Source organism: Pelecanus crispus, chromosome 15 (genome assembly GCF_030463565.1).
Source record: "Pelecanus crispus isolate bPelCri1 chromosome 15, bPelCri1.pri, whole genome shotgun sequence".
NCBI lineage: Eukaryota > Metazoa > Chordata > Aves > Pelecaniformes > Pelecanidae > Pelecanus > Pelecanus crispus.
The window spans coordinates 8932635-8958101 of NC_134657.1; the positions used below are offsets into that span (position 1 = coordinate 8932635).

A 25467-nucleotide genomic window follows, 5' to 3' on the forward strand; every position below is an offset into this window, starting at 1 on the left:
AGCACTATAAGCGATGAAAGAATTTTTTTCCCCCAAGGTAGTCTTATTGAATGAAAACTCTTGCACGTAGGTTAAATTAGAACAGATCAAGAATATTTTCTGGAGATACTTGTGGCTTTCTCCAGTTCACTTCAAGCAAGTAAAACTTTTCATACAAGAGGATTCTAACATAAAGCACAGAATAGTCTTTATATAGATGGCTATCGGCAGAGTAGGAAATACTTATGATTATGTTTTTAGGCAGAATAAACCTGTATAAAGCACAAATTTCCTCTTAAAACTGAACTGTGTGTAATGAGACACAGGAGCCCACTGAAAATAATGAGCTGTTAGAGAAATAAACAGTTAAAATAATAACAAAAGGCTAAACAGCTTTGGAAAGACAAAAAACCAAAATCAAATGTGATATAAAGACATACTTGCTTACAGAGAGTAAGGTGATCCGCTTGAAGTGCATAAACATGAGAAGACCTGGGTAATAGTGCTGCTGTTTGCATCGTTTACCCAGATGGGCTAAAATATCCTATTAATAATGATAATAATTTGCACTCAGAGCTTGGCAGTACTTTGCAAACTTAAAATATCTCTTTCAAATCTCCCTACAAACGAAAGCGATTCCATTTGGCAGCGCTGGAACTGATGCGCAGGCCCGCCAGCACTCACAAGGAAGTTCACGGAGATGCGGGATGTGATTGCGGTCTCGGGGCGCTGTGCCTTTTGTGCGCACGTGTGTGCGGTGCAATGGCGAGAGGCGGAGGTAACGCAAGTTTTATCTAGCGTTTCCACGGGAATCCCAGTCAACTAGTAACAGACAAACTTTGTCGGGGCGCTGCAGGCGAGGCGGCCGCTGAAATGACCAACGCCGTGCTGGTTTCCATTGCAGGAGCAAGCAAAAAAAAGCAATCAACACGACTCTTTTTTTTTTTTTTTTTCCTCTTCTAAAGCAATATTCAAAACTGCGCGCATTACAGGAAATCAGGTGACGTTTTGAAAGCTCCAGGCGCGTGGAAAACGTCACCAGGAGGGAGCTGAGGAGGGTGACGTGAAGATTGTCGCAGACCCTCGACGGGTTAGAGCCGTCTGTGAGCTGTGCTGCCGTCAGCCAGCACGGGGCACTGCTTCGACAGCTTCGGCCTCCCAGCTCAGCCCGGCTCCCTCTTGTTGCCTTATCAGTCTATTGATTTACAATTAATCTTTCCTGTTGTTTTGCAAGGACCTTGGGATAAGGTTCTATCACTTTTGTTTACCAGAAATCACGACTTTCCTTGCTGCGTAGGTGAGGTGCAGAAAGTACACAAAGGTTTTGTTGGGTTTTTTTTTCAGGATATAAAATCTGTACGACCAGGCTGGGGACATGAATTGTGTCTGAATTGAAAATTTACTTGCCTGAATTTTACCTGCTTCAGCATATTTGTGGAACACTGCATTTTTGCAGTAAAGGCTGTCATCAGTAGTTTCTTTCTGGTAGAGAAAAATTGAGTCCATTATTAAAAACCTGTTAGATTTGCATTTCTAGGTGTTGTGCTCATCTAGTCAGGTGATCTGCAAAATAGTCCAGAGACGCTGTGATTCACCGTTGTCTTCTGAGCGTGAACTGAACGGCAGCCAGTGAGCTGCTGGGCCCTCGGCTTTTTCTGAAGAGCCCCGTAGCTGCTGCTGCGGGCGGTGAGGGCGCGTCCCCCTCGGCCGTGCCGAGATCTGGTGATGCACACAGCAACGCTGAGGTCGGGGCAGTGGGATCGCTCCTGAGAGCTCTGCTGCTGAACGCTGCCTGGTTTGTTCTTTTCATGCAGTACAAGAAGTTGTCTGCAGGCATTAATTCCTATCCAAACTTAAACGGAATTTCTCATCCTACTGGAGCATAAAACGAGGAGTAATTAGTTTTAATGTATTTACTGCCTCTTCAACAGAAAAGAAAAATCTCATACCCTTGGCTCTCCTTGGTGTGACTAAGCCTCATTAAGGTTCTTGAAGTTAAAAAAAAAAAACATACCAAAAGAAATGTGCGTTGTATGAAAGAGAGCGGTCCCTTTCTGGTTTACTTTTGCCTGCTTTTTTGGGGGCCTGTTCGTCCCTCCAAGTGTCCTCCCTTCAGAACACCAGTGGTACAGAACAAAGCCATGGGTGTCATTTGCAGAGTTAGATGCATTGCAATGGCAAAGACGTATCAGAGCCTACTACTGAGAGATGGAAAAAAGGCTTGTGGAGGTGGAGGGAAGGTGCCATTAGCATTTGAAGAATGGGCCCTCAGCACCTAGTACTTGACAGACTAAACCAGGCAGGTTGTTACACTCTGGCCCTCAGAGAAGGTGGCTTTTGTGCTGGATCGAAGACAGGTGAATCGAAAGAGATGGTTAAATGCAGTCTGTGAGACGCTTCGTCTAGGCAATAGGGTACGAATCATGTTTTTTGACCATAAAAAGCTCTCATTCCTCCCCCACCATGGAACAGCTAACTGGCGAAATTGGACAACCAAAGCTGAGCAAGGTCAAGGAAGAATACTTTTCAGATAGGTTGGCTCAAAAAAGAGTATTTTAGGAAGAGACCAGAAAAACCTTTATTTTGTTCTGCCTAGAGGCTGCTTGATTACTCTCTTCGTGAGGCTTTTTTTCATTTTTGGTGTAAAACAAGGCACTTTTTTATGCTTGGTGACCTGAATATTGGGTGCACATATTCTAGCGCCTGAGTGAAGAGACAACAAAGTTGGCTGAGGGTAAGTTTAGGAGTTGGCCAGCCTTTCCAGTGCCAGCACATTACTCTTACTGAAGAGGTGAGGCATCCAGGGAAGTTCATCCTTGTGCCAGCTTTCATTGGCCATGTCTACAGAAATGTTAAGTGCTGTTTTTTACATTGCATTTGCTTGTTTTTGTTTCTTTTCCCCTATTGGTTCCGTTCCAGGACTGTTGAGTGTATGAGGATGCAAGTAAAGTGGCATTCTCTGTTGCCTTAATTTTTTCAGTTGGAAAGCTTTCAAAGTTAATATTTACATTAAATGGTCTAAAATTCATCTAGCTTGATGCATGTTTGTTTAACATATTTAGGTGATGGCTGTATTTATTTTTTTTTAACTACTTGCACGTTAAGGTACTTCAATGATGCATGCAATTTTAACAAAAGCTATCTTTCTCTGAGCCCTTATCACAGTTGCTAAAGATTTTTACATTAGTTCTGTAATTACACCTTTTAAAAAAATTTATAGGTATTTCTCACTTCAGGACAAAAAAAACCCCCCACATTTTAACATAAAAGTCCTTTAGAGTGAATAGAAAATGCAAACTTTTTGCTGGATTTTGGGCATTCTAATGGGTTTCTGAATAAAAGACATTTCAGATACTCCTGAAAGTCTTGGGAAATTAAATTCCATAGACCAGTTCTTCAGCCTGTAGAAATCATTGCAGCGTTGTTAGCTTGTCCCAAGTGCATAGTACGTAGCCTGCCTCAAATATGTCCCCTAAAGGCCTGCGGGCTTGCTGAATTCCTAGAGAGCTCTGCAGGTCTGAACTGGGGTTAGCTCCGTGGGCTTCCTCCGGAAGGGAGGCTAGTGGGTTTCAGTATTTGCTGAAAAGAAGAGCAGTACTGCATGAAATAACATTCTAATCAGAATTCCCTCCTCACTTAAACTCTGTTTAGATAGACAGTTAATTTATCTCTGTTTAACTGCTGAATCAATCCATCCATCAAAGCTACAAAAGCTAATTAGCTGGAGTCAAAGCAGCAGCAGCTCCGATCCACAGTAGGGTATGTAATACCTTATAAAATTGCAGCAGGGGATACAAGGTACATTTCCCTGCATATGCCTTAAAGCTGCCCATGAGGCCCAGGCATCCAATCCCCGCTGCGTTTGCGAGCGCTGGCTTTGGTAAGAAATCTGAGTTGTGCAGTCACTCAAGGACCTTCTCCCGGCAGCCTCCTCCCCGGCGCTTGGCCTGCCCGCTCCTCCAGCCAGCGCAGCGAGCTGCGAGCGCGCGCAGGTGTTCTGCTGAGCCCGGGGGCCATCCGCTCAGGTCCCCGCCCCGCCGCCGGCAGCGAGCAAGCGCCTTGGCCGGGGGCCAAGGTGGATGAAAACTTTTGTTGAAGGGAAGGCAGCTTGCGGGCTTGGAGGTTGAGCCCAAAATGTTGCGGGCGGTCCCTATGGCGTTACCGCTCACCTGGCTGGGGCTGCAGCCGTGTGGTACGTTCAGAAGGAATAGGAGCAGAGCGCTATGTTGGTTAAGTATGGTTCGTTACTTGGCATTGAGGCTTCTTTTGTGCAAAGCCCCGATTTCTGCCCTTGGTGCTGTAGGGAATTTCCACGGTACTGCTGTTGCAGTAACCCTTTTTTAACTGATTGTGGACGATATGCAACTACAAAAAAATATCCACTGAAGGCACAGAGGCACAGGGCTGAATACCATGGGAAGAATACTCTGTGCATGAGGTAGGATTGTTTCCCTTGGGTGTTTCACAGGGTTGTTGGTATGCAAGCTTTCTTTTTTATTACCCAGCAGTGGACAGCAAGGCAAAAACGTGGGGATAGCTGACTTGGCAGAAACTGCCAGAAGTGCAACACCTTGGACAGATTTGTAGAGGTGATGTGGATGAAGTGAATGAGGCACTTCAGTGGGGATCCAAAAGCAAGGAATAGCAAGCCTCAGAAAATCTGTATGTGTCTTCTCCTGGTGCCAGGATGGGCCAGATATGTCAATGTTTTTCCCTGATAAAAGTCAGAAAATAACATGTTATCAGTATCTCAGGTGTTGGAAACACACTCCAAAAGCAGGGCAGTTCTTAAGAAACATGAACCTTCTTTTCATGCTACTCATCAATAAATATCGCACTCTCAAAAGTTCTTTCTCAGCAGAATGTCTTATAAATCTTTCTAGCTCCTATAGCCTTTTCCTAGCCCTAGTCAATTAAATGGAGTGAATACGTACTGCTCGTTAATCTTCACTCTCGTATGATATGCAATATGGTCCATCTGACACCACGTCATCCCTGCTGAGCATTATCGTATACCCATACCAGCCTTCAAGCTGTCTGCAATAAATATCCGCTTTGTCAAGTACAGAACACCCTGGAAAAGTCCCACTACCTACTGTGGTCATCAGCCCAAGGTCTAAAGCTACCTAATGCAACACCCAAACAAAGGTGAACATCGTCCTTGTCTGCTTTCAGGCTTTGAGGATTCTGTGTTGCCAAGCTTCAAACAATGATTTTCATCATGTGGGAGTAGCGTGGTTCACCGTTCTCGTGCACTGTTTTACAGGCATCGTTACAATCACTGAATTTGGTGGCCATGGCATCCTGGTCAACTGCTTGATGCGCCGTTTGTCATGCTGTAGGACAGCACGCAGCCTGTGTTTTCTTAACACGTGTTCCACGTTAACTGTTTTCATTGACTATGAATCCATAAAAATACATGTGGAACAGAGGGTACACAGTACAGTCATGTCTGCCTGACTCCTTCCCATTCTAATTGGGGAGCAAAGCTGTTTAATAGAGTCTGTGGAGTCTGTTTAACTACATTCTGCCAGAACAATGCTCTATTCATGTTTTCAACAGAACACTAGTGATTGGACTAATATCTTTAAACTAGAAAACAAGTCTTAATTGGAACAGATGCTGCAAATACCGATGCAAATGGCCAGCTCTTGTGTGATCAAAACCAGGTACAGTCCATTGATTTGTTTTTAATAGCAGCTTTCATTTTTTATTAGTGTACACAAAACTCACTAACACTATACAAAAAGTCAGTAACAATATTCTGAAAAATCATCTTGTTTAAAACAGACTCTGCCATGCATTGTTTCTGGCAAGGTGCTATTAAAGACTTTCCGTCCTGTTCTAGCAGATCACGTTACTGAAACGCTCTACTTTCTTCTCTTCTAGAATTTGAATAATCTCAGTGATTTTCATAAAAAGCTCTTGCTGTTACACGTAATAATCTGTTTAGATATTCACTTACATTACAAACAGGCATTCAGGTTAGATTAGGCTGAATAAATCCCCAATCCTGGTAAGTATGTGTGTGTTAGATTGTGATCTGCTTGCTTTTGGTACATGCTTTAGCAGAACACAGCACGAACTTTTTGTTGTGGCAGCGTTTGGCCTGGGGAAGCTCTGCAATGTCAAGAATACAGTGATTTTTTTTTTTTTTTTTTTTTTATGCTAAGGATAAAAATGTTCTGTGGTTTTCTGGAACAAATTGGCTTTGTCTTTAGGACATGTGAGCTGGTTGATAGTAGCAAGAATATCAAAAGCCACTCAGAGTGGGGAGAAATTTGTTATGGTACACCTGGCACTTATGAGTAGTTTATTGGTCTGTGTATGCAAGCATTTTCAGTCACCTCAGTAGCTGCTGCTTAGAATTGGAGGGTATTTATATGTATATATGTGTATGTACACACAAAGATGCTTGAAACTGGCTACAAGGCTAAGATGCTGTTTCAGTCAAAATGAAAAGAGAAGTTGTAAGCAAGAAAAGAATAGAAGACGGCTCTGGTCCCTATTTTCAAATCTGTATTTTTGTATCGTTTTATTTTGAGAACTTTGTGTCATTTAGTTTTGCAAATGAATGTGTCACGGAGGCTTATTAGGCATAGGTGCCTGTTCTCCGATGCCCCAGCGAGGTACAGCCGAGGACGTGGGTGTGATATGGGGAGAATGAGCCTGGAAAGGAGACCCGTGACACTACGAGATAGCCACAGCTGCAGTTTATCTGCAATACAGCTCGCAAAGCGGGTGATGTCATTAAAGCCTCCCAGGTAGATCCTACAGATGATGTATCTCTCTCCCCTCTTCACCGCAGCCAGCAGCCCTTAGGTCTGCGCACATGCTCCAGCACGGACGTGCTCTCGTGTGCACGGCGAGCAGCGGAGTCGGCACGCAGCCAGCTTGCCGGGCAAAGCTGGGCTGGGGGAGCTGCTGTGGGGCTGGGGGAGCTGCTGTGGGGCTGGAGCACTAGGATTTCAGGCAGCGGGACTGAGGGCCAGGCTCGTTGACCTGCGAGGAGGCTGCTCCGTTCGTCTGCCATAGTCACAATGGTGATGCACAGACTATTATGAGCCCCAGCTGCCGATGTGACAAACAGAGGAAACCCGGTCCGTTCAGGTGTGGTTTGGGGTCTTCCAAACAGAACAAACCTGCAGCCTCGCTCAGCTGTTGTCGAGCTTCCAGCAAAGCCATCTGAGCGCTCAGCCTCAGCGGAGACAGAGCCAAGGTGTGTTTTGCCCCGTCAGGCGTGTTGAAAAGATAGGACATTTGAGGAGGGCTGGGGATTGACTTGATGAAAAAAAGGCTTTGCTCGCTACCTACCGCAGCACGGACAGGTCAGAAACAGGACTGGAGACGAGATTTGGATGGGTTTCAGGAGGGGCGTCCCAAAAAGGAGCTGGATTGAATTTGGCCTCCTTAGGAAAAGGAGGGCCTGTCAGTCATCCCCAGCTTTGCAAAGAGATGAAAGATCTTGTGCTTGGCCAGCGAAATGCGCAGGGACGCCGAGCCCCGTGCAGGCAGAGGCATTTGCAATTTAAGCAGCAGCGGCTGTGGGCTGGACAGTTCTCTCCTGGTCCACGTAGACCGGTGGCTTTTATTCCCCCAAAGACACGGATGGCACGGTTTGTGTGACCTGTTGTTACTCAACGGGTAGAGGACTGTAGGTTTTGCAGGAGGGCTTTTCTAATATTATCTTTTAATGTTTACCCAAAGAAAATTCAGTCTTGTGGCTTGATGCATTAAAAAAGAATCTTCTCTAAAAGGGCTGGTACAAAAGCACTAATTGCAGCAAATAATCAAGGGGCAGTGGGTAGCTGTTTGAAAGTCGGTCTCTTTCTTGATACACTTCTTTTGGATTAAAAGCAGCTCAGTACAAAAGCAGTGAATTTCTCCTTTTATTCTGAAGAACACATGAAAAACTATAGGCTTGTAGCCAAGGAACTGGCTTGGGTTTAGGTAACCAGTTTAGATAAATCGGTGTACGTGTATATGTATTGATTAAGCCTACATAAAATTATTCAGAGGCTCTGAAATAAATGATGCCTTGAATAGATTTGGTGAGCTTTTTTTTTTTTATTTAATTCTGATATTGTTGTAGGTGTGCATAGAAAAGATTGCAGCTTTAATGCTAATACGAATCTGATTGTAAGCAGCTTGCTGATGGTTGCGCTGTCCCTGCCTTAGCTTCCCATTTACTGATTTTTATGCTGAGAAATCATACAGAAAATCGTGTTCTACCACGTTCACGAGTTCTTCATACCATGGCCAGCGACACGAGTTTTCCCCCACTCCCTCTGATCTGTTCCTCTTTCCCCAAGACTTACTGCTCTTGCAGAAGAGCACAGCTCTTCCAGGACAGGTCTGCCAGCTTCTCCTGCCTGTAAACGTGCTGCTCGCGGGCCTGGTGAAAGCCAGCGTTCAGCGGGCTTTGGATCATGCTGCAGGCATCAAGTGAAGTGGTGGTCTTTTGTTTTAATTAATAACTTTTAATATTTGGACACCCATTCATTTGACCTGCGTGGAATTTGGCAGACGTTGTTCCCAGACAGTCGTGCAAACGTTTTCTTTGGTCAAGCTGTAGGCAACATCCTACGGCCTGAGTTTCACTTTGAGGTTTTGACTTGGGATTTCATCTGTGGGGCGGAACTGGCAGCTGCCGCGTTTTACAGGCTTTGATACAAATGTGCAGATTTTCTGCGAGGTGGTCGCACAGTCTTGTGTCACCCCTGAGTTTTCAGCTGGGCTGATGTTCATGCAGGAGGAATATTGTTGTGAGATACAGCCCGTGGCAGGTAAAGCAAAGCTCCGCAGGAAAGCATTTTAACCCTTTTTTGCTGGTGTCCGTAGCTTGTGACAGCCTGGTATAGAAAAGGCGTATCTGCTGGCTCCGCACCACCTCACGTGAAGCTCTACCAACATGCCGGGCAGGGAGCATCAGAGGTGCCCTGGAAGGGCACCGAGCAGCTTCCTCCACGCACACATCCGAGGCTGGGGGGAGCTTTGACTCGCACCGTTTTGGTTTTTTTTTTTTCCCCCTGCTCCATTTCTGAGCTAGCGCATTCAGAAGCGCTTTTGCAGAACGAGACTTCAGAAGGCTTTTCACCAAAGCTGAGCTGGGAACACAGTCTGATCCTAACTCGGAAAACGTGGTCTTTTTTCTCTGAAACCACTTCCTTCTTTCGCGAGGAACTGGACTGCAACCAGCCAACCACACTCAAGCGATAAACATTTTGAAATACAAGTGAAAGTATCAGCAGCACTGGAGAATAAAAATACCAGAGCCGTGGGAAATGCTAGGAAGGTAGCCAATGGAAAGTGCAGCCCCTCCTGTAGGGAGCGTGATCTCGTCGTTGAATTGCCGAATTAATGAAATCTTACCAATGAGGTTCATTTCACAGGGTGCTGAAAGGAGCCCAGATTTCTTGCGTTGTCTTAGTGGTTGCACTCTGATCCCAGATGGGCGGATAATAATGTTATAAATGATTTACTGCTGTACAGTATATGTTATGGGAGGTTTATAGAGATCAAATTGCACAGTGAGCTGGAAAATCCTCTCTATTGTTGAGGCTGTTCCCTGGCTGCTGTTGGCAGTAGTACATTAATGGCATGTGAGGGAGTTTGCCTTATTCAAACAATAGTGTAGGCATTATAATTTAATTACTCCCATCATTAGGCCAGTTTTGTTAGAGAGAAAAAAACACCCACAAGTGAAAAAAGCGGAGTGAGTTTTTTCTTAGCTGCATTTAATGAAGGACTCCCAGTCCCTTCTGTAAGAAGTTGCCTTTGCGACACTGTATCTTACCGGCGGTGTAACAGCGATTTTTGCTTTCCGCTCCTAATATCCTGGACCAGACTTCCTCCCCAGTTGTCTTCATTCCTGAAATTAAGTGCCTTCCTGACAAGGATTTCCTGGGCCAAATAGTAGCGTCCTATCTGCAACCTGAGGATAAAGGGTAGAGTTTACTCCTTGGGAAGGACAATCTCCAGACTGGGAAAACGCATAGGAATTTCAAGTACTGCAAATACAGTATAACAAACAGCAAGTATAGAGCAGGCATTACAAGCAGGAGCAAAGTGTTTCTTGACCTGTGGCCCTGGAGGCAGTAACGTGAAGTTCATCTCTGCTTCGGAGCTAGGATCCAGCGGTACAGCTTGTGATGATGGTCCCACAGATAGTAGCACGCTTTCCCTTTGATGTATTTAAAGACTCCTTTCGTTTGTTTATTTTTGCTGCCAAATTACTTCGCTCAGTGCCTTGTGCAAGCCAGATACTGCAGGATATTGTTACATCCAGTAAACAAGGAAGTGGAACCCGACACCTGAATGACAGTAAATTAAGTTATTTGCCAGTCACCGGGGCCAGGTTAGGCATGTGCTGGACTTCACTCGGAGGCACGGCCTGTGCGTAGCCCTGCAGGGAGATATTCACTGGCTGTCCTCTCTGCGGAGAGCTTGGACTTCCTTGGAGGCGCTTAGCACTTCACCTGCCACGGATTGCGCGGGCTTTCTCTCTGTGAGCTACGCCACGCGTCACGGAAATCTGATGTTTTCAGGATCTGATGTTTTCAGGCACCTTAGTATAGTCTGAAATCAAACAGGTAGACAGTTCTCCTCTCTTCCAAAGCGCATGTGGCCTGTCTGTTCTCCTTCACCATTGCACGTGGCATTTAAGTGTATGATCTGCTAGCACCGTGGGGACCCTGGTGACTTGGGAGGAAAATTTTTATCAGTAAAGTATTTGTATTATTCATTGCTTTCCACTATAATTAAGCAGCCGACAGTCCTCTCAGAAGAGGACGGAGAGGAGGAGGTAGTTGTCTTCCTTTTTGAGGATCTTGGCTGTAATGTGCAGTGCAAGGTCAAAGTCAGCATTATTGCTAACGACTGCTGCCGTCGTCGTTTCACGATCAATATTTCTGTTTCAATAATAAGACCTCCAAAAAAATGTATGGCGCACGTCGTTCCAAAATGAGGCCACCTCTAGCCAAAAAAACTACAGATGCTGTCAGTGCTCTTGATTTTAAGATCAGCGCGGACCCGTCGTGCCCATTACCCGAGGGAAGCATCCTCCACTTTTACTGCAAATGGGAGGGCTTTCGATCGCGGGAAGAGCATGACCCTTTGGGGTGCCCGGCGCAGGTCCCTGGAGCGTGGCGCTGGTTTTCCGGCATTTGGGTGAGAGCCTTTCCTCTGTACACCGCGGACCTCGCAAGCGACGTGCGTGGAGCTGCGTGCTGACCGAGCCCCTCCAAGCCAGCGCGCTGCCTGCTGTTCGTGCCGGGGGAGGCGCGCTGGGTTTCGTGAGCCTTACCTGCCGGTACCCGTCGTGCCGGCACGGAGGGCCGGGGGGTTCTGCTGCCAGCTGTAATCACTGCTCTGTGGCATTGTACAGCATGAGGCTCTTATTTGTTTTGTTTATTCACTCTCTCGTCGCCCCGTAGGCATTTCTTCCTTGCCCCAGAGTCACGATTACTGCTTTAATTATTAGCATTTCCTTTGCCAGCAGTTCCATAGCTTTCATTCCCTGAGTCAGCAGGGCCTGCTGCAATTGAAAGCCTTGAGTGCTTTACCCTACCGAGACGCAACTGTAACTCGATGAGCCATTTGCAATGGCAAACCCATTTTTAAACTCCTAAACCTGAACAGGCTCACTTCAGCGAGTGCTGCTACCAGGAGTCTTTGCAAATAATGACTTTTCATGTCAAAGAACTGGATAATTTGATAGGACAATGAGGAGCAGTTCGAGGTCTAAAGTTTGAAATACCTCAAAATTATTATAATTGGATGTGTTGCAGGAGGGGGGGAACCTCCATATTTTAAATACCTTTTTAAAAACCAAAGTCATCAGTCGCATTCTGAGAACTAAGAAAGAGAATCCCATGTTTATTTAGCACCTGGGCAAAAGAAACGACAAGATGGTTCTCTCCATTGGTTCTGCAACAGGGATTAACGGTGCAAACACTGGCCTGGGTTTTGAAGTCCTTGCTCAATTTGTACTTGGACAAAACTCTAACTGAGCTACCTCTGGATGTCTGGTTGAGCAGCTGGCAGATGAAGTCTGATCCAAAAGCAGAGAGCAGCAGTGTTTTGTGAGGATATAATTAAAACAGTAGTCTCCCCATGGAGGAAAAACTGCCACAGTTGCATTCAGCAGTTGCTCGGTACTTTCTCTTTAAACGGCTCATGAGATTTTAGTTTTGGAATTAAATTTCTCTCTCAATACGTACCAGTCTTGAGACTCCTGGGCTGATTTCTGCAATCACTGTTCTGGTTTTAGCAATCTTTGGTAGGACAAGTATTTTCGTTGCTACCTAAACATGCCAACCCATTGGAGAAAAAAAAATCTAAATGGATGCATTAAAGGTGAGAATTTGAAAATATACAAGGGAAAACCTTCTATGTCTATCCAGAGACAAATCTAATAAGCCTGTACTTTCTATTAAAGGAAGTTTTGAGCGGCTCCTGCAATACTTCTGATTACAACGTGATGAATTTTACCTAATGAAGTTCCCAATTGCTCACGACTTCTCAGTCAGGTGGATCTATTTCTAAACTCATCCATCTGCATTAGGTGCTTTTCCAGTTTCCATAGTAACTAGGCAATTCATCATCTTTAACACACCTAGCCTTACAGTATCTTACAGAGAGAAATACTACGTCCATTTTATAAATGTGCAGCCAGAGGTATAGGGAACTAAGTGATTTGCCTAGGGTGAGGGAGTTCATGTGCAGCTGAATAGGGTAAGAACATTGCTTTCCCGAGTTCCAGGAAAATGCCTTAACTGCCAGGCTGTCCTTTCCCAGGGAGGTACGTGCTGTATCAGATCAGCACCAGCTGAAGGTTGTTTCCCAAGTGTTCTTTTTCTCAGACTCGAAAAAGAGACTTTCAGAAATGAAGAGGTTGGAGTTTCTGAGTGGTACAGAACAGAGTGAGTAATGAAACAAGAAATCAAAACTTGCAAGTAATGTATTCCGCATAAATGCCAGCCGCGTTCTTTGGATAAATAACTCACAATGAATAATTCAACCGGCGTCATCACTAGGGGGCATAGGAACAGGATTGTTTTTGAATCATTTGGCTTTTTTCTTCATGAAAAGTTCAACCCAGATTCAGACCCTGATGCATTCCAACTCTGGATGTGGGCATTGCTTGTGGCTTGGCCAGAGGTGGCCTAGGGTCAGATTTGGGCCTGTGCTGAGCACCCTCGCTTCTCTCTGAAATCTAAAGAAACTCCAGGAACTGGGTATCTTACAGGATACAATTCAAAGCCACCCTTCAAAAAATGCATCTGTAGCCTCAAAACCTTGTGAAAATAGCAAAACGTTGAAAGCTATTGAGGAATCCTGGATTAACACGGCTCACGGAGTAGGGAAAAGGCTGGTGGCCTTTGGAACAACTTCTCACATTAATTTTCTTCCAGTGCTGACAGCTTTGATTTATTGCCTTAAGGCTGGTTAGAAAACACCCAGACATGAGCGAAGCCAGGAGTTATGGAAAGAAAAGGAAAATATGGTAAACGTAGTGATGAATAGCACTGGTGGATCGACAAACACTGCTCTGCGTTCCTACTGCACCCAAATATTGTCTTGGAGTGAAGATGGGAACAGAGGTTTTGCTTGCGCTTTCAGTATTTCTTTCTTCACTTCTAGTATGTTGAATATTCCGCTAGAAATCCTCTGGGGACCGCGCGTTTATTTTCTTTTTCTGTCAGTTGAGTGCCAGCTGGAGTACCAGCCAAAGGAGGACTTTGGAAATGAGAGAGGGAAACACAGCGGCTGAGAAAGTTCTTCAAATTGTTTTGTGAGAATCCAGTGTAAAGATTCCTTGTCTCTCCTTCTCTCTGACACTGAACAACTCAGCTCAAATGGGCTCTGCATCTGTAATTGATACCAGAATCCCGAGAGGCAGCTTCTCCACCCACCCACACGTCCCATCTTGTGCATCTCACGTCTGGTTTTTCTTCCATTTGAGTTGCTGATACCCAGCTCTAAAATGGGCCTTTTTTTTCCCCCCAGGCCTGGGTTCACGGAGAAGCACATTTGCAGCATTTTGCCTTTAGGGGTGCTACCTCACCAGCGCTGAAAATCCATCTCCCCCGTGTCAGAGCACCTGAGCATCTGTAGGCCAAGCAAGCACCTTTCTGGGCGTGCGGCACGCTGCTCGAGCATGTGCCGTTCTGGCGGCGCTCCTGGAGCGGCTCTCGTCAGACCAAGGAGAAGGGGAAGCTTGCCTTGGGGTTTGCTGCTTTACCTTCTGTCAAATAAGGTTTGGTGGTGGGCTTCTGCATCAAAACGTTGAACCGATCGCTTGAAAGTCCGATCGCCTGTCTGTGCTGCTGAAAAAACAGTGTTGCTTGCAAGTGCTTCCTCCTTAGAAATCTAACCAGTGTATTATTTCCCAGCAGAATTTTGGTAAGATCGTTTAAAGAGGGTTTTCTTGGTTACCAAAATTGTATGCTGAGAATCCCTGGCTGCCCAGTGCTCTCGCACCCCTTTTGCTGTATCAGATTCCTGTTTACAAAAGAAGAACTGGCCCTGCAAACCAAAATGAACAAAGTAACTGAGGAACACAGCATCGTGAAAGTTGTCTTTAATTTCATCAATGGTTTTAAATATTTAGAAAGCACAATGTAAACATCTTAAGAGCAAGCAGACAGATTTCTCTTGATGTTCAGAATTGTTGGGATTTATAAACAGAGAGGCAGTTCTCAGGGTGTGGAACCGATGTTTCAGACTTTCCACCAAAGTTATATATGCTCATGCCATTACAGCTCTTCCTTCAGCCTAAATTGTTGGCACAGCGTCCCGAAATGTTTCTCATTAGTAAACTTTTCATAACCTCCAAAACTGCAACAACTGTAGAATAAAATGTACCAGGATGCCAGCTGGAGTTGGCACTTGGCGCAGGGCTCTCCGAGCTGTTTGCTTAGCTGGATTTGAAGGATGTTCCGGACCAGCTAGCAGGACATGTGACTGAGTTTTGACCTAAACCGCTGGCCCAGCTCCAGCGATCCTGCGTACTTCATGGGAATGCTTTCCACTTGTCGCTTTCATACCTCAGACACAGCTTTTAACAATTTGCTCGTAAACCCAATCCCAACAGCCACTGGGATGTAGTTAGGGGTAATGGTACTTGGCTATATAAAGTAACAATGAGATTCCAGAACAGCTCGGTGTGTATTTAAGGCTGAATTAACAGTTTTCCAAGGGGAAGAGAGCCCCGCTTTCCCTTTTTTCCACCGTACAGTCTCAAAACTCCCAACCACTCTGATTTCTTTTACAAAGGCTCTTACCTGAGCGCACGCGGAGCCGTGTGTGTAACAGGGAACGGCACGCAGGAGCTGCAAGCAGATGTCGGAGGGCCAGCTGTAGACCGTGTCTTTGCGCCACCCGCTCATCCTGCAGTGGTCTGAGCAGGGCGCGCTCTCGCGGGATTACGAAAAGTGTTGCTTTACTTCTGTTTTCGTGTCAAACGTTAGTGGTAGTACTGGTCTTGTGCTGAAAGGCATCGGTGCAGCCTGGAAGCGCCCGTCCATTGAGGCGCAGGAGCTGGCACGTGCGATTGCTGCCGCTGTTCTAGAGGTGGTCGCTGCAGCAGAGCCGGAGAGACGTGCCTGCAGTCGGGCAGGAGCTGGGAGACCGCGAAACGCGCTGTGCAGCTGTCAGCTCCTCTCCCTGCGTCTCGGTCCTAAAACTTGCCTTCCTCCTGTTAGTGCTCTAGGGCAACCCGTGGGAGATGGAGTTATTTCAGAGAGTGGAGCCGCGAGGCCTCAGTTCTACCATTGCCCCAGGAAAGGTTAATTTGTGGATGAGTGACCGGAGCTCAGCTTAGTGACGTTGTTTTACCTGGTTCAGGCAATAAAAAATGTCTTTTCCTGGACTTCTCTTCATTTTCAAGTAATCAAGACTATTATTTTAAACATATGAATTCTCAACCAAGTCTTTCATTTATGCATAATTTATTTCACTTCCTACGTATAGGTCTTATTTTCTTTTCTCCAACACGGAAAATAACATGTGAACTCCGAGTAGCTCTCAGATGCTGAATTCCAAATCATCTGAATTAAATTTGAATCCCAGTGGGTTCGGCACCTTCCCAGTTGTTCATCACTTGCAGGGTTTATTACATTTTAGATGATACTATTAAATCCAGCCACCCCTAGAGATACTGGTTAGACTTTGTGAGACTAAAGAGTAGAAGACCACGAATGAGTCCCCAGAGCTGTTCCAATTTACCAAAGCAGTAATTTAAGTTTCCTTTAAAAGGACAATGCATTCTAACTTTTTTATATTTTATAACTTGTTTACAATTTCAATTTCCCTCCCTCCAATACCTTTTAGGAATTATAAGGGAAATGTATTTTCCTCCAATTTAGATCCTTTTTCTTCTATTTAGCAAACATTGATTTTACTCCCCTCCCCAGTGCTTTTGTTCACTGCCAAAATTAACATGTCTTTCTGGCTGTGCTTTCCAGAGGGTCTGTCTGGGGATGTTAACAGGAGCGGGTCCCGCTCCCTCCTGCCTGGCATGGGTCGGTGCAGCTGCCCATGACACCTACGAGGAGGTTTGGTGCTGAGAGGGTCTTGGAGCCCGTACGAGGAGTCCAGGCCTGCCTCACGCTTTTATAGGGACTTTTATAAGACCGTTCACTTGTAACAGTAGGCACTAAAGCAGAGAGTTCTAAAACGTTTTTGTTTCGTGCCGCGTGGTGGAGGGCCCAACCTTCCTGGCTCTGAGTTGCTTACTGAAACCTTTTATGGCCCAGAGCCGCAGACGTTGACGCGACGTGTGGTCCCAAGTGACTCGACAGCATCCGCTTCCAAGCGCCTGCTAACCCGCTCCTTTCAGTAGCTGGACGGGCAGCTCATCTGGCCCTGCTTGACTAAGCAGGACCCCCTGAGGGTGGCAAAGCCCTGTCGCAGTCCTGAACTTGAACCGCCGGGCAGCTTCGTGTTCCTCAGGAGCTGCAGCTGGGCCACGCAGCCAAGGTGTTCCCGTAGGACGGGAGCGACCTCACAAGTTCAGCAGCCCAGCCCTGGTCGAAGGCGGAAAGAGCCGCCCTAATCGTTTCTAGCGGGCAATGGTGTGAACTCCTAAAAGCTCCCCTTGCTGCAGCCTAAGCCCACTTCTAACACGTGGAGATCAGAGGGAAACCTCCTCCGGGCCAAGCTGTGGCATCAGGGCTGAGCTTTGGGAGCTGCCCGCGGCGGGGCCGGGCCTTGGCAGCGGTTCTAACGCCACGGCCAGCTGCACGTGCAGGGTTAACCGCTGGGCTCCAGCATGGGAAGCCCATGTTGCAAGTCATCTGCAAGGAAAATTGAAAGGAGAGGATTTTGGCCATGTGGTGCCCATAAAAATGAATGCGAAACGTTTCAAAAGTATATGAAATCTGCAGATAGGGGGTTTTTTTATGTTTGGAAAGTGTTGAATATTAAAAAAACGCTCAACAGGAGTTTAAATAAACACAGGCAAGTGAGTCAGCAAGAAGATATAAAATCATCAGGAAAGGCTGAGTTTGTTTTAATATGGGGATTACTGTAAACACTAGGAGTGCATGGTAACAATTTGTAGCCCATGTGTTTTGAAATATCATAACCGGTGTCAATAAACACATTAAAATTCAACTTCAGAGAGCTTTGCGGATGTTTGGAGTGTCACGAAGACATTGCAAAATGGGGATTTTTGGATGGAAACAAGTATGGGAGCAATCAAACACAGCTCCTATGTGAAGAAAGGGATCTTGTCAAGTTGTTAGAGCTAAGCATCTGTGATGGTGATTATTGCTTCTTACTGGCTAAGAACTGCTCTCAGCCCCTGATTTCTTTCACGCTGTCTCCCTCGCCTTCCACCCTGACCTGCTTGTTTGTCTCGCCCACCTGTTACGTCTCGCTTCTCAGACTGAATTCGTTTGAGCTGGGACGGCCCTTCGCTGTTTGTTTCTGCAGTGCTTGGGAAAGCCCGGCTGACTTCCAGGCACTATCTCAATATAAATAATGAATTCGGGTTTGTATCTGCACCGGAGCGACTGGTGGCACAGAGTAAGCGTCGTCCTCATGTGCTGACAGGCTGACTTGGCAAAGGCGTCTATCGTTGCCGCAGTGTTTGATGGGCTTGATTCTTCCGCGCGCTGTGAACCGCTGCTCCGGGGTTTTAGGGTATGGAGAAGGCTGGGCAGGCTCCGTTCTGTCTTCCCCGCATACGGTTTCAGTGGTGGTATTCTGAACAGAAGATTTTTGTCCCTCCTCGTTCACACTTCCACTGGGTTGAAATACCCTCTTTTCCTCACTTCTTCTCTTGCAATATTTATTTCTGATGCATTTGGATTCACTCCATAAATGCACTCCTATTTGTTACGCAAATCATATGCATGCTCCAGGGAGATGGTTCTGTAACTGTGATCTTTCAGCTGTAAAAGCACAGACTTCTAACACTTAAGCTTTAGCACTTTAATAAATCTTTTGGTTTGTTTTTGGGATATCCCAGAAAGTGCTAAATTACTACTGTGCGTAAAAAGGCAGTATACTTGTGCTTACATGACTCTCTGCTTTGAGATTCATGTCCACCGCATGCCAGCCTCTTGTTTTTTTCTTATTTTCATCTTTCTTATTTATTTAATGCATTGCTTCACAGCGTCTAAAGTTCCAGCTTAAAATCCACTTGGAAAGCTGCATTGGTCATCCTGTTGGCAGAGCCACTGTCACAGAGCCAACAGCCCAAGGTGTCCGCCCCATCCAAAGAAGGCAAGGAGGAAACTGTAGCCAAGATAATCAGCATTTTGGGGGGGGTGTAAACAAAGATGGAGGAGGGGAGATGTGCCCCAACAAGGTGGCGGATATATCTGGACTAAGAAAGCTAAGATATTTTATGGAGAAATTAATGCAAATTCATCAAGTCCCTGTCAAGTTTGTGAAGGATAAGGCAGGTCTTCCTTGGAGCTGTATGTCTGAGGTTTCCTAATGGTTGTGTTAGCCAGCAAAACCAGTTGCCTGTAGGACACTAGGAAATACTCAGTGTGGAATGAGTTTGGGGAATGGACAAATTCCTTGCAATTGTCCCCTTTTTCTGTGAAACAGAAAAAATCACGACAAGACCCACATAAAAGGCAAGACTCATACAAATGCAAAGGAAAAACAGGGAAGATATCAAAATAATCTGGTGTAGAAAGGCATGGAGAGAAGCATCTCTCTCCCTCAGTCTCTGGTCCTACTTGTCTTCCTTTTTGCTAATGCTTTCTAGATGTGGAAAGATGTTTATCCCTGCTGCTGCAGATGTTACAGGTTAGTCAGGACCTTGGGGTTTACGTGGGCGTACGGACTAAGAGTTAGCCAACACTTTTCCTCCTGGTTTTAGCCCAGGTAAATTTAGACCTTCCAAAGCTCATCACCCTTTTCTAGGTGCTTTCCAGTCTGGCACGATTCACTCAGAATCTGCCCCGAGTTACGTGTTTGTATCCAGTAGTATTTGGACAGAGGATGGCTACGGGGAATGCCTGGGGGGATCGATTCTGTGCAGGTGACACAGTCAGTAAGGCCAAAAGACATGCGTAAGCTGGTAAGTGAAAATGTGTGCTCAGCACTGACCTATAAAGCAAGCGAGACTGACCTATAAACAACGCATTTGACTATCTATGAATTTTTACAATCCAATGTCTGTGGGACAGAGCTCGTTTATGTTTGCTATGTTGGGGGAATTACACTATTACTGCATTTCCACTGTCTGTCTCGGCTTTGAGTTCATATTCCACCCCATTAAGAGGTGACAAACAGTGCATACCATCTAGTCAAGACGTTAGCAGCTTGCGTGGAATGGATTTGTTCTTCTCAGTCCAGTTCCTTATGTGTCTCTCCGCAGCGGGCAGCCCCTGGCAAACGTCAAAGGCCAAAGATAGGCTGGCTCTCAGAAAAGGAGCTGTCTTTGCATTCCTGAATGAGCTCCCGTCGTATCAGTGTAAGCTGTACTGCCGGGTGAGCACGAGAAATTTCTGATGTCTCATATTGTCTCTTCTGTGAGTTCAATTTGCAGTACTTCGGCTCAACACAAACTAATTTCACCTATTACAAACCCTATAGTAACAAAGTTAATTCACACATGCCCTTTTTAAGGTGCTTTGTGACAGAACCAGTATGAGGGAACAGATAAGCATTCCTGCGTCTAGGTTCAACTGCCATTTAATAATCACAGCCAATATTCCCCGGTTTTAATACTCAACATCACGTTCAAAACGGAGTGCTTCGCTGTAAGCTGCATGCAGACCACGCAGGATTAAATGAGGCTTCTAGTGTGATGCATGTAACAACCTCTTAAATGATTAGGACACCTGTTGACATTAATATAGAAGCATGCATGAAAACAAGTGTGCCACACACTGAAATATATGTACACAAATATTAAGAGGATTAGAGAAATTGCTAAAATGGATAGAGTGGCATTTAACACAAACATGTCTGGAATCTAAGCAGAATGGAAACAACATACACAGAGCTGATCCCTTGTTAGGTGGCTTTTTTTTTTTTTTTAAGTAGTTCATCTGGGGTATAAACGTCTCTGTACAAGGAGGTCATTTGCTTGTACTTAAAATTTCTGTTTAATATATATCTTTGTTTGGAATCTGCCTCTAATTCATAACCACCTTCATTTAGCAGCTAGCACCTTTGCCATGCGAGCTGCAGGAAAAAGTAATTAAATTTAATAGAAGCCACCCTTGCTTTGAAGCTGCCCTGGATTTAGAGCCACAAGGAGAAGCAATTAAACTCTGGCAGCCAAGGATTCAAACTGAAGTTGTATAGTGATTTTTTTTTTTTTTTTAAAGGAAATTTTCTCTGTAAACGGATTTGGATTGTCAGATCTGATTGGATTCAAAGCTATAGAAATTTCTGTCTTTAGGAAATCTTCTCTTGAAGGAAAATTAAAAACAAAAACAAACCAACACTTAGATGTGAAATGGGGATCAGTTGTGAAGATCTAGGATATTTTTAATCCTTCTGAACAAACTTCCAAAAAGAGTTTGTTCTTCTCAGCAAAGTGCCGAATGGAAAAGGGAAGCGTGGAAGGAAGACATCTGCATGTCTGTTTATTTGCAGGCAGGTCAGCTTGTCAGCAGCCGAGGATGTAGATTCATTAGCAGAAGGAATTCCTTTGCACTAGAAAGTATTATAAGCATTGTTTAAAGCTGCTGGGTTTTTTTAAACCAGCAAGAGGCAGAAATTATTATTTCACTTTTGTGATTTTACCAAAAAAAAATAGTCTTCAAGTAGCAAGGACAGGGAAAAAAAGACTCCAGAATGCCATAATCAGTGCCAAACATAGTTCTACCTATTTAAAAACATTTTTAGGAGTTTCCTGTAAAGGATCAGAAAGGATTCAGTTGAAAAAGGTCTGTTTCCGATGCAGATGTTATTCAGAAAAGCAAGCTGGTAATTCAGTTAATACTTACAGGGAGGCGAAACTGTCCTAATCTTCACCAACTCTTGGAAATATTTGTAGAGTCTTAGCTAAGCCAGAGGCACATGTGAAAATTTTAATTATTGTCATGCTTGTATTTTGCAATACATGCTTTTCTATTCTGAGGGAAAAAAATGCTCTCGGGCTCGTTACAGGGATACATTCATGGCCCATGACCTGTGGATGGGACTCGGTGAATTGAAAGGCCTCTGGCTGGAGTCGTGGAGGAGCTACGCTGGCCACATCCCAGGAAGTGCCTGGGATCAGGTAACTTGCTGGGAAAATATATTATTGTATCACTGGCCGTTGTGACGCAGTTGGAGGCAGACATGGTGGAAACGGCAAGTGTACGTCCCCGAGAAGACTTCCCTAGCAATGGTGACCCTCCTGTAAAAGGGGAACGGGCAAACAGTGCTGAGGAGCCACTCTGGGGAGCCATCAACTCTGCAAAGAATGTTTGACCCCAACGTTTTGGATGTCCCAGCTGTAATCTTTGACAATGGGACTGGGCTATTCAAAGCGGGTATTGCAGGTGACAGTGGCCCAAGGTCTGTTTTTACAGCAATTGTTGGTCCCTCAAAAGTCAAAGCTACAGTGCTGGGAGCTGGACAGAAAGAACGTTACATTGGAGAAGAAGCTCAGTCCAAACGAGGGGTCCTGTCTTTGAATTCTCCAATAGACCATGGCATGCCTACATGCTGGGATGGTATGGAAAGGATCTGGAGACATGTCTGTGAGTATGAGCCGAGAATCAAAGCCAGTGAAAGGCCAGCGCTGCTGACTGAAGCCCCTCCCAATCCTCTGCAGAACTAGGAAAAAATGATGGAGATTATGTTTGAAGGCTTCATGGTGCCGGCTATGTACGTTGCAGTCCAGGCAACTCTGGCACTCTATGCATCGGCCCGGAATAGTCACGGACAGCAGGGATGGTATTACTCACGCTGTCCCCATGTATGAAGGATACAGTTTACCCCATGCTGTCTCCAGCTGGATATTGCTGGCCCTGATATCACCAGATATTTTATGAAGCTTCTTTCGGAGAGTGGACACACTTTTATTAGCAGAGCTGAAAGGGGAATTGTGAGAGATATCACAGAGAAGTTGTGCTACGTAGCTTTAGACCCTGCCTAAGAAATGAAAGCAAAGCCAGAAGAAATCATGAAAAAATACAGATTGCCTGAAAACAATATCATCCAGACAGGCAACCAGCTCTTTTGTGCACCAGAGACCCTTTTCGTGCCTGCAAACATTGGAGTGGAAGCTCCCGGTGTGCACAAAATGATCTTCAACAGCATCATGAAGCATCACATCGACATGCACAGGAATCTTTACGGCAACATCCTGCTCTCCAGTGGGTTCACGCTCTTCCCTGGCCTGGAGGAGCGGATCCTGATGGAGATGAAGCTGCAAGTGCCTGCTGGCATGTTTGTGAGGATCATTGAACCCCCTGAGAGAAAATACTGTGCATGGGCTGGGGCCTCCATCCTCACCTGCCTGACATCTTTCAAAAAAACGTGGGTCACCGTGAGTGATTACAAGGATTTTGGGGCACTGTCATTCACCAGAAACACTTTTAAGGAGAACATCAGACCAAGTGAATGGCTTGCTACAACAACGCATGAGCAAGAAACCCTGCTGAGAGCTGACTGACCTAAAAGGTGCTACAGCTGTTTGTGCATTTATTGGCTGACAAAACCAGTCTGAAAAGAAAACATTAAAAACGTTGGTAATGAGGATCTTATTGTTTATCATCTCCCTTCCCCTTGCCCTCCCCAGAGTTTAGAGGTGTGCACATATCACAGGGCTGCAGTAACTCCTTAACTGACTCACAGCCTGCCTTGAGTCATATGGGGAGTAGCATTCCTCCTCTGCTGGGCGATTCTTCTCTCTAAGGTCTTTGAGATATCTGGGGTTTGTATTCTAAAACTAGCTCTCACATTATTTTTGACCTCATTAAAAATGTTTCCTTTAGAAACCCAGCAAAACCCCAAACAGAATCCAAATATAAATCAATGCAAATGCAATTACTGTAACCGACCCTCCTCTGTGCCTGAGGGTCTGAAAAAATCCATTGATTCTCTGCTGTAATTTATCTGGGAAATAAGAACACCCAGTTTCACTTCCAAGTACTAGCCCTGAATCAAAATGCTCCGCACTGCCGGCTCCCTGGAGGAAGTGGCGTTGCCGGTGCAGCTGCGAAGGATTGTGAGCTCAGCCGAGCGGTGCCTATTTCCGACTGGGGGATCTAGAACATTTCACTGACGCTCTGCACCAGCAGCCGCTGCCAGGGACAGCACCATCCTGCACAGGGGCTCCGACTCCGTGGCGGCAGCGGCAGGGACGCGTGCAGTGATTTTTGGCATCGGCTCTGGACAGCGGAAGGGCTGGTCTGTCAGGGGAATGGGCACCCTCTTCGGTTGTTTCTACTGTTGTGGGATACCCCAAATTCAAACTTGTCATGTTTGGGGTGAGTCATAAGGATTGAAGAAGCCCAGTCCAAAAGGGGTGTTTTGTCTCTGACTTACCCAATGGAAAATGGAGTAGTTACATCCTGGGACGACATGGAGAAAATTTGGAGATACCTATACGAACAAGAATTCAAATGAAACCAAGTGAGAGACCAGCAGGGCTGATCAAGACCCCTCTCAATCCTTTGTCCCATCAAGAAAAAATGGCTGAGGTGATGTTTGAAAGCTTCCAGGTGCCTGCCCTTTTCGTGACTCTGCAGGCGCTAACAGCTCCGTATGCCTGTGCCCGCACAACTGGACTAGTGCTGGGCAGTGGCGATGGTGTCACCGTCACGGTGCCTGTCTACAAAGGCTGTTACCTGCTACGCGGCACGACCAGGCGATTTTGAGAGCAGAGGTGTGGCCAAATACCTTGCTAGGCTCCTCTCAAAGATCGGGCACAGCAGAGAGAGAAATTGTCAAGGATATGAAGAAGCTGTGCTATGTTGCTTTAGATCCTAGCCAAAATATGGAGGAAAAGCCTGAAAAACTTATGTGCGAGTACATTCTCCCTGACAGAAGGGCTGTCAAGGCAGGAGACCAGCTATTCCAATCCCCTGAAGCACTTTTTTTGCCCGTGGAGGCAGAAATCCCAGGGCCGGGGTTGGAGGGATGGTCCTCCAGAGCATCGCCAAGTGTCGTGAGCATATCCAGTCCGACATCCTAAGGAAGGTGCTGTTATCGGGCAGGTTGACCCTTTTCCAAGGTTTCAAGGAGAGGGTACTGAAGGAGCTCCAGACAGGAGTTCCCAACAGAATTCATGTCAAGATCATCTCGGCACAGGACTGGATGTACTCTTTGTGGATTGGTGCTTCCACCCTCGACAGCTTAAGAGCAGTTAGGAATATGTGCGTTACCAGGGAAGACTGTAATGAGGTTGGACCAACAGCACTCCAGAGAGAATGCTTTTGCAAACTTCAGTAGGACCATCCAGGAATTTTTTTTTAAGTGCCTATCTGAACAGCTGGAGAGCAGTTAATAAATCAGTACAAAAATAATTGATTTATAGTAAGTGATTTTATAGCTTACTAAAGAAAGGTCCCTTGTGCATTGGGTTGAAGAAAGAGTCCTTGTTCAGAGCGTTTTTGCTATCCAAGATGTTGATTTTAATTCTAGAAATGTGTTGATCCCTGCTAGAACTGCAAACACTTTGTCAGACTTTTAAACACTTGAGAACAAGCCACCGCCATCCCATGCCCGTGGGGGCTGGCTCCTTGCCATTCACCGTAAACTTCCAAAGAGTGGAAAGAGACCTCTGATGGAGAAATAGAGGGCTCAGGGGTATCGCTGACCCTTCGCTGTGGCACCGGAGATCTCCTGTAGCAGTCCTGGAGGAGCTCAGAGGGGACTGAACTTCTAAATTTGGGTTTGCTCACAAAGTGAAAATAAGTTGATCTGGCTGTCAAAGCGGAGCTCTCGGACCTAGAATATCTCTGTGCTATTAGTGGCCTTGCTGTGTGATTTGCTATGTCACATCACGCCAAACATTGCCTCCGTTTGTCCATCTGTGGGATTTTACTAATATTCCAGCACAAGGACTATGTG

General features: G+C 45.7%; 2 protein-coding genes across 2 annotated transcripts; both read left to right on the forward strand.

Moving 5' to 3' along the window:
- Nucleotides 1–21868: 21868 nt before the first annotated feature.
- LOC104025781 (actin-1-like) lies at nt 21869–23065 on the forward strand. Its single transcript, XM_009485875.1, is given in 3 exon segments — nt 21869–22317; nt 22319–22395; nt 22398–23065. Coding segments are annotated over 3 exon segments (1194 nt in total).
- Nucleotides 23066–23262: 197 nt separating this feature from the next.
- On the forward strand, nt 23263–24846 carry LOC104033280 (uncharacterized). The gene is given in 8 exon segments (XM_075721736.1): nt 23263–23269; nt 23694–23797; nt 23799–23896; nt 23898–24013; nt 24016–24262; nt 24264–24326; nt 24328–24518; nt 24521–24846. Coding segments are annotated over 8 exon segments (1152 nt in total).
- Nucleotides 24847–25467: the final 621 nt, after the last annotated feature.